Source organism: Oncorhynchus mykiss, chromosome 28, assembly GCF_013265735.2.
Source record: "Oncorhynchus mykiss isolate Arlee chromosome 28, USDA_OmykA_1.1, whole genome shotgun sequence".
NCBI classification, from domain to species: domain Eukaryota; kingdom Metazoa; phylum Chordata; class Actinopteri; order Salmoniformes; family Salmonidae; genus Oncorhynchus; species Oncorhynchus mykiss.
The window spans coordinates 35,515,263-35,530,963 of NC_048592.1; the positions used below are offsets into that span (position 1 = coordinate 35,515,263).

The 15,701-nt window shown below is 40.8% G+C and overlaps 1 protein-coding gene across 1 annotated transcript in view; it reads right to left on the reverse strand.

Annotated features, from left to right (window-relative positions):
• Positions 1–1,477: 1,477 nt before the first annotated feature.
• The window catches only part of LOC110509088 (pinopsin-like), a 59,242-nt gene continuing 45,018 nt past the window's right edge, over positions 1,478–15,701 (reverse strand). The window contains exon 4 of the mRNA XM_021590047.2: positions 1,478–4,041. Within this exon, the coding sequence (XP_021445722.1) occupies positions 3,688–4,041 (354 nt within the window). The 3' untranslated portion in view covers positions 1,478–3,687. The remainder of the gene's footprint in view (positions 4,042–15,701) is intronic.

Sequence of the window (15,701 nt, forward strand, 5' to 3'; positions counted from 1 at the left end):
ACTCCACAGCTCATGTTTGTGAGGTGTTGATGTCTCCCGCAAGCAGTTGCAGAGAGCAACATCTCGATCTCTGCCCATCAACAACGAAACTCATTTACATTAAGTGTACAAAATATTAAGGACACCTGCTCTTTCCATGATATAGAAATACCAGGTGAATCCAGGTGAAAGCGTTGATCCCTTATTGATGTCACTTGTTAAATCCACTTCAGTCAGTGTAGGTGAAGGGCAGGAGACAGGTTAAATAAGGATTTTTAAGCCTTGAGACAATTGAGACATGGATTGTGTATGTGTGCCATTCAGAGGGTGAATGGGCACGACAAAAGATTGAAGTGCCTTTGAACAGAGTATGGTAGTAGGTGCCAGGCGCACCGGTTTGAATGTGTCATGAACTGCAATGCTGCTGTTTTTTTCCACACTCGACAGTTTCCCATGTGTATCAAGAACAGTCCACCACCCAAAGGACATCCAGCCAACTTGACACAACTGTGGGAAGCATAGGAGTCAACATGGACCAGCATCCCTGTGGAACACTTTCGACACCTTGTGGCGTTCATGCCCTGACGAATTGAGACTGTTCTGAGGACTAAAAGGGGGTGCAACTCAATATCAGGAAGGTGTAAATCTCTGGACTGGCGAGATTGTGTGCGTGCCCAAAGGGAGTTGTGTGACATTAGTATATTGTTCTTCGTAGTTAGTTACTACTGTTGTCCCTCTGAGTGGGATGTAATACGCTGCAGGTGGCATATGCAATCTATGCATTCCCTATTCTCTAAGATTTTATATCTGTGCATTTGTGCCCGGGTGTATTCAGTGGGCATGTATGTATTTTCTTTACTGGGTGTGTTAACTCTTGAGCTGCCTGTTAAGTGGGTCCAAGGTCAGAAACTACGTAGAGCCGGGCTGTTAAGTGGATCTAAGGTCAGCAAACACGTAGAGCCAGACTGTTCATTACCTGTAACCTAGCCCTTACCTAAAGCTATTCAAATGGCCTTCTTGATCAGGTAGTCATACGTGGAAGGGAGGATAAGTGAAAAAAGGTGTCTGAATTACTATTACTACCATAACAGTGTAATTTAAAAGTTGACACTACTCATCGACCTTGTGGTTAGAGCCCTGAGATTGGAAGGTTGGGGGTTTAATCCTTGGTCAAGTCATACCGAAGACTCTAAAGGACCTGATGCCTCTCTACTTGGCACTAAGGAGATAGATTGGGGGATGTAAGGCCTTGTGATAGACTAGATCTGTCCAGGGGGGTGTACTTTTCATCAAGATACCTCACACTACAGAGATAGGCTTCTGCCCTATGTGTCGTTCCAGCTCAGCTAATGCTACCTTATTATCATTGGTCTGCATATTGTGTAACACCTCTATAGCACTTTATTTTACAGTTATCAGATACTTGTTTGTACTTTCATTGGGCCCAGTGTGTACAGCAGCTCTGTACAGAATACATCAACAACAGAAGACATTGTTTAAAAAATAAAAAAAACTTTATTAAACCGCAACCGTCAAAACAGTATGAAATTCTTCTCACTTTGTTGTAACATTATTTAAGCACTGTAACTGGTCTGTCCATTTATTTATATATTTCTAAAACAAACATACAGTCAGTGATACAGTCCATAGTCAACTGTCTCTGTGGTCAGTTGGTTAAGGACACATCTATGTACAGTGTTGAATGCATTTTTCTCCCCCCAGTGAGATAACATTCCACTACAAATGGTTACACATATTCATCGTGGTCAATTCAAGCATTTAATAACTCCTTCATAACCATTCTATTGTTAATGTTTTTTTTAAATTGTGTAACATCAACTTCTCTGATTTTAAGCAAACAAACACATTTCAAACAATATGCAAATGTGGGACTCCTGTCAGCTCATTGTATAATAAGTTAACTGACTTGTCTAGTTAAATAAAGGTTACATTTAAAAAATATACATATTTCAGATTTGAACAACAATGTGCTCCAGTTAAAATGAAAATAATTCAGAAAGTGTGCTTTGTTCATACTGCACTCACTATACATGAAGTGGGCCATTGTGGGCTTCCTTACTGCTGCGCTAATCCAAATTTTAATTTCCACCAGAAGCACTGGGTATAACCTCAAAAGTTGGGGTCCAACATCTACAGTAAATGATGTAAGGCTCAAGGCCAGTAATAGTAAAACTCATATGATCACATGCTCTGAACCACGACTCTACTTCCTCTTTGCACCGTCATGTCATAACAAGCCGCGCACTTTGACATTCTTCAGACCCAATTGGGTATGATGTAAACGTGATTATTTTCATAGTTTGATGTCCCAAAGTACTTAACTGATATTCAAATTAGACCAATTAGTCAAAGTAAACAAACTAGCTAGCAGTGCAAGTAGCTAGCAGTAATTCATATATTATCACTGTATAATTTCCAGGTAATTACTGTCAGACCTTTTAATTGATAACTTCAAAGTATTTTTTTTATATAGATGAGGCCTGTGGTGTTTGAAGCATTTTACAATGCGACAGAAGTGTACTACAATCATTTCACGTCATTATAGGCTTAACCGGGAAGTCTCTTGTTTTGACCAAATGTGGGTAACACAAACTGGCCCCAAAAAAATGTAACCAGGGATGTAGTGGTAGTGATAAAAAGGGTAATTGCTGATTACCAATCAAGATGATGGGTGGCGAGTAACGCCCATGTTAACGTTAGCAATTCTAATTTAGTGGGTTGATATCTAACCATGTCTACAGTGAGACACATTCTGTCTCGACACCTAGCTAATCGTAGGCCTAAATCATAAAATCTGCAATCATATTTCACATGAATAGAAACAAACTATTGTATCATAATGCTGTAAAGTTGTTTAAAGGCCCAGGGCAATTTAAAAAAAATGTGATTTTCACACTATGAGGTTGGAATAATACTGTGAAATTGATGATCATGCCAAGTTTGGTGTAAGACAACCAAATAACCTTTTAGGAACCCTTTTTTCTAAGTGTACCCTGGACCTCCTGCCTCCACATTTTATCACCTGGTGATACGTTTGCATATTTACATAAAATTAAGAAATATACATACCGGACATGCTACCTATGTTTATGATAAATGATATACAACAAGTAACGTGTGACTAGTTACAGTTGAATACGTTTTAAGTGTCGAGTGATGAAACCAATTTAAACTATTTGATAGAAAATGGAATACAACAATAGATCAATGCTCAGAATTCATTAACAGTTCAATTTTTTTTTCTTTTTTCTGAGCGCTTTGTCATCGTCACACCTTTGAAACGTGTCTCCTGAAAATACTTGAAATACAATACTTGAGTTCCCTCAATCTGTGACTCCAATCTCCGCTCAGTACAAAAATACACTCTTCATCTCTCTCTGTTTTTTTTGCACTATAAAGGTACACTGACAGAGGGTGAAATCACATCGACATGGCATGGAACTAATATATTTTACAAAACATTAGAAATTGCACAAAATAAATTGGGGTTCTTCGCACCATTCTCTCCCCACTCTCGGTCCATAGGCGTATTTGAGCTAGTAAACGGCGACAGAATGTATAAGCTTGTGCAGACCCAGACAGATTGATGTCCTTCCTAAAGATGCACTAGCAGCTCCTGCGGCTCCACTTCCAAAGAGTCCGGAGGCATTCAGATTTTATAGCCTGCTGTCCATCATACTGACAGCACTAAATCCACTTTGACGACTTCTCTGGATCCTCCTCCCCTCCCTGTAATTGGTTCCTAGGGGTTGTAACCCCTGTTGGCCCCAGGCCGCCGTTGTAGTGGGCCACTAGCGACACAATGGTGGGCCTGACCATGTCAGAGTAAGCAGGGGCGGCTGAGTCCAGGGTTGCATTCCCCAGCTGGGGGACATCGCTGGTGGGCTGCCCAAGGGAGGCAACCATGAAAGTTAAGTTGTGTTGGTTGGTTTTGCGGGCACTGCCTCGGGCGGCTTTGGGCGGTGCCTTGGAGGAGTTCCTGAGGCTGGAACCCCGTTGAGGCTCTTGGCACCTCAGCAGCGCTCGGAAACACCTGTGGAACTGGCATGCCAGTGCACACACACACACGCCCACGTTCAAACACACACCCAACATGCAGACGGACAAACAGAAGGATGCAGAGACAGTAGATAATCTGTTGGCTGTGTATCAGATTGATCCACTAAGGAATGGTCAGGCTAGAAAACACATCTAGTCATGGCCTTTCTTAAAATGGGGAAAACAAATGATGTATGTACTATCGTTAGCCTTTATTCATTGCAAACAGCAGTGTTAAGGTTTAAGGACCATTTACTAATGTACCTACTTCAAGTTGTTACCTACCCCAACTCCACGAAGACTACTTAGAGATACAAGTGTACCTGCTTGAGGTTAATATATGCCATTTAGCATACAGTCATGCGTGCATACATTTTACGTATGGGTGGTCCCGGCAATCGAACCCACTACCCTGTGGTTACAAGCGCCATGCCCTACCAACTGAGCTCCAAAATCACATCTCCGCAGGCACAATCACATAAACTCTCCAACTTCCTGCTGACAAACAAGGGGTCCATACAAGTTGAGCCTTTCTCACCAGGGAAATTATTTCGCTCCGTGACACATGACTCCCGCTCTCTTTCTCTTGAGAAGTGCAATGGTCGATAATTACGAGCAATTCAGAGCCGTCTGATTGGAGACCTCCGTTTCCTTTTCATGTGGAACAAAGCTGAGAGACACTAATTATTTGTGCATTTCCCAAATGGAATTAAATGCTGAATTAATTACATTCTCAATCAAGAATGGAACAATTTCAGCTTTTTCAATTGGATAAGTGTTTGCTAATGTGAGGTACTGGTAACCTTAAATGGAAAAAGCCTGTAGAGGTAAAGAGGACAACAGAGACTTATTTTCTCAACCGTACCCTAACCACTACATCATAGTCCCGTCCCAGAGAGATGAGCAATGATTACAATAATGGACTAGATGGAGTCAGGTCTATAATTATTGGCACCCTTGATAAAGATTAGCAAAAAATATTGTATACATTAAATAATACGAATAATACAAATACTGAACTAGGGAGGCCCTTGCGAGGGTAACAACACTGAGCCTTATTCTAAAATGTTTTATGACATTGGAAAACATGTTGGGAGGGATTTTAGACCGTTCATCCATACAGAATCTTTCCAGATCATTGATATCCTTCGTCTGTGCTTATGAACTGCCCTCTTTAATTCAAACCACAGGTTTTCAATAGGGTTCAAGTCCGGAGACTGAGATGGCCATTGCAAAATGTTTATTTTGTAGTCAATTAACCATTTCTTTGTGGATTTGAATGTGTGCTTGGGGTTATTTTCTTGCTGGAATATCCACCTCCGGCCAAGTTTCAGCTTCCTGACAGAGACAACCAAGTTTTTGGCAAAAATGTTCTGGTACTGGGTAAAGTTCATGATGCTGTTGACCTTAATAAGGGCCCCAGGACCAGTGGAAGCCCCATAACATCAAAGATCCACCACCATATTTTACCGTAGGTGTAAGGTACTTTTCTGCATATGCTTCTGCCTATCAACAGAAATAGATTGGATTCTGCATGAACACGCCACCTATATTTAAAACCCACAGTGATCAGGAAACTACAGATGATCTATCTCACGTTTCACTCCAAAGTCAAAAACTCACAGCTCAGATATTTAATTTATGGAAAGCAGACAGATTGAATTATTAAAAAACTCCAGATCCCGTTTTAAAAGCATAACAATTAGGCCATTGGTTTGTTTTTATTCCAGGCATGCACACATTCAGATGGAGACAGAGACCTTAGTAGAAAAATCCTATGGCCCAGGCTGAACTTTCACAACCCTCCCGTCCTGTACCGCCATCTTAAGGGCACTGACGTCACCTCCCTTGAGAAAACGTAGTGTACTTAGTATACTCAGCATATTTCATGTATACTTATAGTCTACTACATTTCCTCAAGAGAAGTCAAAAAGTAGAGAGCCCTACGGCACTGTTGCCTCTTCAGACGGAAATCACAAAAACAGAGACACACACACCCCTCCCCCCGCACACACACACACACACACACACACACACACACACACACACACACACACACACACAGAGAAAAGATAATCCAGACATAACCAAGATACAGTAACAAAGATCCACAGTACGTTGGCAAAAGTAGACAATCCCCATCTCATGATGTCATATTGGAGAGGCTAGAGACTGGCATGAGGTGGATAGAACCTCTATGATCTTGTTGTTGAGCATCCCCTGGTTTTTGTCAGCTGTCAAAACACAAACCCTACTGGGGAGAGGATAGGATAGATGAGTGAGAGGTGGAAAGCAGAACATGAGACAGCAAAAGGCCATAATACTGTATGGGTGATATAGGGGGAAACATCAAATAGTGGGTCTAAGACCAGGATGGAAAGAACTGTGATATGTAGGTGGAATGAGAGAAGTTGTGGGAAAGTTTGTAATGAACTTTGACTGTTCTGGTCTGGTTCAGTGCACTGAAACTAGATCTAAATGTTTCATTGGCACTGGTTGAAAAACACCTGAGGGGTATGTCACGAAGAGGGGTGGGGGAGTTGGTTAGCTCCAAGGCTGGCTCTGCAAACACAGCAGTTTATATAAGGCCGGGAGTCCATCCGAACCTTCTAGTTGACAAAGGAGATTCAAGGTAAATTGAAGGTAAACGCTGCAGATGTCGGCTCAATTCAAAACTACTTTTAAAGCGGCAATCAGTAATTGAAACAATAACAAAGAGTACTCCCACTTATTTTATTTAACCGCGCAAGTCAGTTAAGAACAAATACTTATTTTACAATGACGGACTACTGTGGAACAGTGGGTTAACTGCCTTGTTCAGGGGCAGAACGAAAGAAATGTACCTTGTCAGCTCAGGGATTCAATCCAGCAACCGTTCAGTTACAGGCCCAACGCTCTAACCACTAGGCTACCTGCTGCCCCAAAATGACTGACCATCCAGGATGTCAAAGTCATATTTCTAATGTTTTGAGGCTATACAGCGTTTCTTTATACTTACATTGTTTACAAACATTGGAGTAAAACAGCTTATATTTTGTGTTTTGATGGCATACGACAATTGAACTAAGCTCATGGAGGCATTTATAAGTTACATCAATGGGTACATATACAGTACCAGTCAAAAGTTTGGCCACACCTACTCATTCTTTATTTTTACTATTTTCTACATCGTAGAAAAATATTGAAAACAAAACTATGAAATAAATCACTCATGTAGTAACCAAAATAAGTGTTAAACAAATCAAAATATATATTTATATTTGATATTCTTCAAAATAGTCACACATTGCCTTGATGACAGCGTTGCACATTAATTTTAAAGGAAATACACAGAGTATACAAAACATTAAGAACAACTGCTCTTTCCGTGACATAGACTGACCAAGTGAAACCAGGTGAAAGCTTTCATCCCTCATTGATGTCACTTGTTGAATCGACATAAATCCGTGTAGATGAAGGGGAGGAGACGGGTTAAAGAAGGATTTGTAGAGTCCATGCCCAGACAAATTGAGGCTTTTCTTTAAGGCAAAAACGGTGTTCCTAATGTTTGGTATAGCCAGTGTATATAGACAATTCTCTTCACAAAAACTGTTGTGAGCCAACTGTTGAAAGGACTTGAGGAAGAAAGGGAATGGTAAAGGGGTGGGTGTACCTAGTCAGTTGTACAACTAGAAATGCCTTCAGCTGAAATGTGTCCTAAACCCCTCAACAGTTGTAATGTGAATGACCTCGCTGTCAGGAACTGATCATGAAAGCGGGGAGATGTACACAGCTGGACAACAGTTTTTCTCCGTCATTACCTCCGATATGTGATTGAGGTGGAAATGTTACATGTCTGATTTGCCAGTAGAAATGTCAGATGTATAACCTTTAAAACGCTTCAAGCGCTTCATTCTTTTAACCGCAGACTTTTTTCACTTTGTTTGGCAGCACCTTTCCTTTGGCAGCACCTTTAAAGGTAGCAACTCTAAACAAAATGCTATAGTTCAGCAACATCATTTGGATATTTGTTTCCTTACCTCATAAGCAACAGGAAATGTGAATTATTGTTTGGATTATAATTAATGGACATTTTGGTTGGGGTTTGATAAACGTTTAGTCAGGACAATTGATGTCTGACATTTTTTAAAGTGGAAATGACAAACTTTAGAAGCCTTTTTAAACCTCAAATACACTACAAGTTTGCATTATCTGCTGTGCAGGACATTTCCTGCAAAAAAAAGGGTGATCAAATGAAGACCCTGCATCTGTAGGCTCGTTTTTGTAGCCATTTTAACAATCCCCCATCTGCAACATCCATGGCCACCTTCACTGTACTAAGAGGGAGAGAAGAAGCTAATTGTACTCACCATATACACAGTGCCATACTGTTGTCTTCGACGGTCTTCAGTGCGACAAACACATACCGCTACTTGTATCTGTACAGCATTTTTAGTCTTCAACTCGCCTCAACTCACAGTTTCCATTGTTACGGGCTGGGAGGAATTGAAGACTGAAAATGACATACAGGACATTCCGGTCTCCGATGAGCGGGCTCAAAACATCCTTTAAGGTCAGTCATTGGTGGGATGTATGATTTGAAAGAGGCACAATGAGACATTGGAGCATTCATACTGTCATTACGTAGCATTATATCATTAATAGCGAGCTTGTGAGCAATAAACTTACATTTAAGACATAGAGGGCTTTCAACTGTGAACACCAGGGTTTTACTGTTGAGTAAAAGTTGCACTTGATACACACAACGCTGGACTCATAGGAGAAGGTTAATGGAGCTGTATGTACATAACTACCTCAATTACCGCATACCCCGGCACATCGACTAGGTACTGGTGCTCCCTGTGTATACAGTAGCCATGTTATTACCTGGTACTCCCTGTATTTACAGTAGCCATGCTATTACCTGGTGCTCCCTGTATTTACAGTAGCCATGTTATTACCTGGTGCTCCCTGTATTTACAGTAGCCATGGTATTACCTGGTGCTCCCTGTATTTACAGTAGCCATGTTATTACCTGGTGCTCCCTGTATTTACAGTAGCCATGTTATTACCTGGTGCTCCCTGTATTTACAGTAGCCATGTTATTACCTGGTGCTCCCTGTATTTACAGTAGCCATGGTATTACCTGTTGCTCCCTGTATTTACAGTAGCCATGGTATTACCTGTTTCTCCCTGTATTAACAGTAGCCATGTTATTACCTGGTACTCCCTGTGTTTACAGTAGCCATGTTATTTATTACCTGTTGCTCCCTGTATTAACAGTAGCCATGTTATTAACTGGACCTCCCTGTATTTACAGTAGCCATGTAATTACCTGTATTTACAGTAGACATGTTATTACCTGGTGCTCCCTGTGTTTACAGTAGACATGTTATTACCTGGTGCTCCCTGTGTTTACAGTAGACATATTATTACCTGGTGCTCCCTGTATTTACAGTAGCCATGTTATTACCTGTATTTACAGTAGACATATTATTACCTGGTGCTCCCTGTGTTTACAATAGCCATGTTAATACCTGGACCTCCCTGTATTTACAGTAGCCATGTTATTACCTGTATTTACAGTAGACATGTTATTACCTGGACCTCCCTATATTTACAGTAGCCATGTTATTACCTGTATTTACAGTAGCCATGTTATTACCTGTATTTACAGTAGCCATGTTATTACCTGTGTTTACAGTAGCCATGTTATTACCTGTGTTTACAGTAGCCATGTTATTACCTGTATTTACAATAGCCATGTTATTTTTACTCATTGTTATTCATTATTCACTGTGTATTTATTCCTCGTATTACTCAAACATAAAACCTCCTTACAGAATAACTCAACAAAAATACACTGCTTTATTTGTCCGCGGGTGGATTACATTTGATAACAAAACAGTGTGGGGGGGATATAGTATATCAGAATTCGTACTGATTAATTATTTGTGTGTTTGTGGATATTTTATTAATCACCTCTTTGATAGGTATGCAACAATGGGTTCTCCCCTCGAGGCAACTCCAGGAGTTTAGCTATACTGAAGCAACTGTCTGTATGACAGTTCACTTCCTTGCCCTGACCACTGTTCAAAACCCCTTTATTTGACTCACTGGTCCAAAGAGCATAATAACTAAAAAATAACACACACAATACAAGGGTTGGAACCGGTTCAGGGAAAAGAACCAAAAACCAGAGAATAACCACATTTTTCATGGAACAGAACCATAACTGAGAATGATAGTGATCTACACTGTTTCCAGGAAGCATTACTTTAAAAGCATGGGAATCAGTTAATGACGATCTTTTATGTTCTGGGATTTTTTTTTCTTCAGTTCCACAAAAAAAAAAAAATAAACATAACAAAGCCTCTAAACAAATCCCTCAGTGTCACTCAGAAACGAATTCCAGTGTCTGCCTGCCATTACCAGTGTGTGTGTAGGCTACTCCCCCCCCCCCCCCCCCCTTCCTGAAGCAAGTGTAGACTACTGTAGTTAATGAAGTTAAATACGTGATTGAGAAATTAGGGAGAGAGAAACATTTTTTACTACAGGACAATGGATTCACTTTATCAATGCTAGTTAAGGAGACTATAGTTATCACGTTTCACATTGGATTTATTAACTACAAAAAAGGTATGTGTTTTTATTTTAATTCTGGTGCCTCTCTGCACACACAAGTTTGTTAGCTAGCCAGCTTGTTAGCTTGCCAGCTCATTAGATAGCCACCTTGTTAGCTAGCTAGCTCGTTAGATAACCCGCTCATTAGCTAGCCAGCTCGTTAGCTAGCCAGCTCATTAGATAGCCAGCTTGTTAGCTAGCTCTGGTCTAGCTCTTGAAAACTCAAAGCGGCACTATGTGTAATTTAAAAAAATCTATATATATTTCACCTTTATTTAACTAGGTAGGCTAGCTGAGAACAGGTTCTCATTTACAAATGTGACCTGGCAAAGCAGTGTGACACAAACAACAACATAGAGTTACACATGGAATAAACAAACGTACAGTCAATAACACAATAGAAAAAGTCTATATACAGTGGGAGCAAATGGCGTGAGGAGGTAAGGCAATAAATAGGACATATTAGAGAAGTAATTACAATTTAGCAAATTAACACTGGAGTGATGGATGAGCAGATGATGATGTGCAAGTAGAAATACTGGAAATAGAGGTGTGAGAAAGAAAAGTAAATAAAACAATATGGGGATGAGGTAGTTGGATGGGCTATTTACAGATGGGCTATGTAATGTAATGGAACTGAGAGTCATGATCAGGGGCTAGCTCTGGTCCAACGATAGGTAGCTCTGATACAACAATAGTTAAACCAACTCTCTGAAGTTCAAAGACATTCAAAGTTCCTCCATAGAAGCCACTCCTCCGTAGGTATAGTACTGTGGGCCTAATTCAGATATTGCACGTCATAGCAACAAGATGCCTAGCGCTTCATGCCCAGCGCTCTCCTTACCCGCAAAATGTTAGTCCTACTCCACACCTTACACTACACTTGTCTGTCTAATGCATGTACATAGCTTGCGCGCTCCATAGCAATCTGCTCTATCTATTGGTGAAGTAATTTAATTTTAATCTAAATGTTTCCAAAATATGTATTTGATTTTAGAGGTTTAAAAAGCAACAGAAAGGAACGATATGAACTGTAACTTTTTTGGGGGGTTCAAACCGGTTCAGGACTTTATTTTGCTGGTCGGGAATAGTGGGCTGGAACAAAACAAACAATGGTTCTGTTCAGAACGAAACGATTGGAAAATAATTTTGGTTCCAACCCTTGCAATGTGGCAGTACTTTCGATTGAGTTACATTTCCCGTCTCTTAGTTGGCACGGCCTTGATGTTTCTGGGAATAAAGCAAATGTCCCTAACAACAACTGCATTCAGAGCAATAGTCATCCACTCTGCCCACATGATAAGGGAACAACACTAGGGTAACATCAGTCCGTTTTACTGACTGATTAGGCAACAACACTAGGGTAACATCAGTCTGTTTTACTGACTGATTAGGGAACACTAGGATAACATCAGTCCGTCTTACGGGAAGAACACTAGGGTGACATCACATGAATGTATAGCCGAAGTGGTAACAATAAATTCGATTACAACGATCTTATCAGAAATAACTTAAAGTGAAGTGGGTGACAAGGACGTTTCACAAGTTGTTAAACATACCAGATCAGCCAATTCGTTTTGACAGTTGTTCGTATTGAGAGAGAAAAATGCTGTCTCAATGACAAAACTACAACCGATGACTTTTAATTACGTTAATTGTCTCCGATTGATTGGTTGTTTGCTTATGAGGAAATACAGAAACTAACTGTTACGGTCTGATGAAGGGTTGAACGTCGTAGACAAAATGGATCAGCAGGGAATATACAATGAGGTCCAAAATTATTGACACCCTTGATAAAGATCATTTAAATACTGAGCTATATTGTATTAAAAAAAAAATCAAAAGGAAGTTCTATTATTTTATACTATTACAAATGCTTAGAGAGATTTTGTTTAATGTAGTTTTTCTCAAAAAGGTAAAAGGGTAAAAATGATTGACACCCGTTTTCAATTGAAGCACTAGAGCAAAGCATTATATTATACAGCTGATGCTGCAGATGCAGTGAAATCCTTTGTCCGCGCGCACACACACACACATTCACACGCACGCTCGCTCGCACGCACGCACACACACACACACACGGACACTCACATACACACACATACACAGCTGTCTTTTTAAACCTGTCTGAAAAAAAAACTCTACTATATCTTTGTCGAAAGAAATGATCTGAGCTGCATGCGATTGAACATGCACGCTCCTTTCGTTGCCTTCATTTGGGCACCAAACCCACTGCTGGTGTGAGTGGCCAAAGAAATATAAACACATAGAGTTTGCTCAACGGCATTGGCACTTGGATTGGAACCGGTGCTTTGGTCAGATGACATGAAATTATAGGTATTTTTTTGGGCACGCACACCAGTGGTGGGTTTGGCATCGAAATGAGAATGCATCAGCAGAAAAGAGCCCGGTACCTACTGTAAAATATGGTGGTGGATCTTTGACATTACGGGGCTATTCTGCGACCATGTCTCACAGCTGTTTACTTGTGAAGGTGTACTGAAGGAGTACTGAAGGAATACTGAAGGAGTACTGAAGGAGTACTGAAGGAATACTAAAGATGTACTGAAGGAATACTGAAGGAGTACTGAAGGAATACTGAAGGAATACTGAATGAATACTGAAGATCTACTTAATGTCTTTCCTCACAATCCTGGACTATCGGACCACCATTTTATTACGTTTGCAATCGCAACAAATAATCTGCTCAGACCCCAACCAAGGAGCATCAAAAGTCGTGCTATAAATTCTCAGACAACACAAAGATTCCTTGATGCCCTTCCAGACTCCCTCTGCCTACCCAAGGACGTCAGAGGACAAAAATCAGTTAACTACTTAACTGAGGAACTCAATTTAATCTTGCGCAAAACCCTAGATGCAGTTGCACCCCTAAAAACTAAAAAAAAATTATCATAAGAAACTAGCTCCCTGGTATACAGAAAATACCCGAGCTCTGAAGCTTCCAGAAAATTGGAACAGAAATGGCGCCACACCAAACTGGAAGTCTTCCGACTAGCTTGGAAAGACCGTACAGTGCAGAATCGAAGAGCCCTCACTGCTGCTCGATCATCCTATTTTTCCAACTTAATTGAGGAAAATAAGAACAATCCAAAATGTATTTTTGATACTGTCGCAAAGCTAACTAAAAAGCAGTATTTCCCAAGTGAGGATGGCTTTCACTTCAGAAGTAATACATTCATGATCTTCTTTGAGGAAAAGTCATGATCATTAGAAAGCAAATTACGGACTCCTCTTTAAATCTGCGTATTCCTCCAAAGCTCAGTTGTCCTGAGTCTGCACAACTCTGCCAGGACCTAGGATCAAGAGAGACACTCAAGTGTTTTAGTACTATATCTCTTGACACAATGATGAAAATAATCATGGCCTCTAAACCTTCAAGCTGCATACTGGACCCTATTCCAACTAAACTACTGAAAGAGCTGCTTCCTGTGCATGGCCCTCCTATGTTGAACATAATAAACGTCTCTCTATCCACCGGATGTGTACCAAACTCACTACAAGTGGCAGTAATAAAGCCTCTCTTGAAAAAGCCAAACCTTGACCCAGAAAATATAAAAAACTATCGGCCTATATCGAATCTTCCATTCCTCTCAAAAAAATTTGAAAAAGCTGTTGCACAGCAACTCACTGCATTCCTGTATACGAAATGCTTCAGTGTGGTTTAGACCCCATCAAAGCACTGAGACTGCACTTGTGAAGGTGGTAAATAACCTTTTAATGGCGGCAGACCGAGGCTCTGCATCTGTCCTCATGCTCCTAGACCTTAGTGCTGCTTTTGATACCATCGATCACCACATTCTTTTGGAGAGATTGGAAACCCAAATTGGTCTACACAGACAAGTTCTGGTCTGGTTTAGATCTTATCTGTCGGAAAGATATCAGTTTGTTTCTGAATGGTTTGTCCTCTGACAAATCAACTGTAAATGTTGGTGTTCCTCAAGGTTCCGTTTTAGGACCACTATTGTTTTCACTATATATTTTACCTCTTGGGGATGTCATTCGAAAACATAATGTTAGCTTTCACTGCTATGCAGATGACACACAGCTGTACATTTCAATGAAACATGGTGAAACCCCAAAATTGCTGTCGCTGGAAGCCTGTGTTTCAGACATAAGGAAGTGGATGGCTGCACGCTTTCTACTTTTAAACTCAGACAAAACAGAGATGCTTGTTCTAGGTCCCAAGAAACAAAAATATCTTCTGTTGAATATGAAAATGAATCTTGATGGTTGTACAGTCATCTCAAATAAAACTGTGAAGGACCTCGGCGTTACTCTGGACCCTGATCTCTCTTTTGACGAACGTATCAAGACTGTTTCAAGGACAGCTTTTTTCCATCTATGTAACATTGCAAAAATCAGAAATGTTCTGTCCAAAAATGATGCAGAAAAATTAATCCATGCTTTTGTTACTTCTGGGTTAGACTACTGCAATGCTCTACTTTCCGGCTACCCGGATAAAGCACTAAATAAACTTCAGTTAGTGCTAAATACGGCTGCTAGAATATTGACTAGAACCAAACAATTTGATCATATTACTCCAGTGCTAGCCTCCCTACACTGGCTTCCTGTTAAGGCAAGCATTACATGGGCTTGCTCCTACCTATCTTTCCGATTTGGTCCTGCCGTACACACCTACACATATGCTACGGTCACAAGACGCAGGCCTCCTAATTGTCCCTAGAATTTCTAAGCAAACAGCTGGAGGCAGGACTTTCTCCCTATAGAGCTCCATTTTTCTGGAATGGTCTGCCTACCCATGTGAGAGACGCAGACTCGGTCTCAACCTTTAAGTCTTTACTGAAGACTCATCTCTTCAGTGGGTCATATGATTGAGTGTAGTCTGGCCCAGGAGTGTGAAGGTGAACGGAAAGGCTCTGGAGCAACAAACCGCCCTTGCTGTCTCTGCCTGGCCGGTTCCCCTCTCTCCACTGGGATTCTCTGCCTCTAACCGTATTACAGGGGCTGAGTCACTGGCTTACTGGTGCTCTTTCATGCAGTCCCTAGGAGGGGTGCGTCACTTGAGTGGGTTGAGTCAC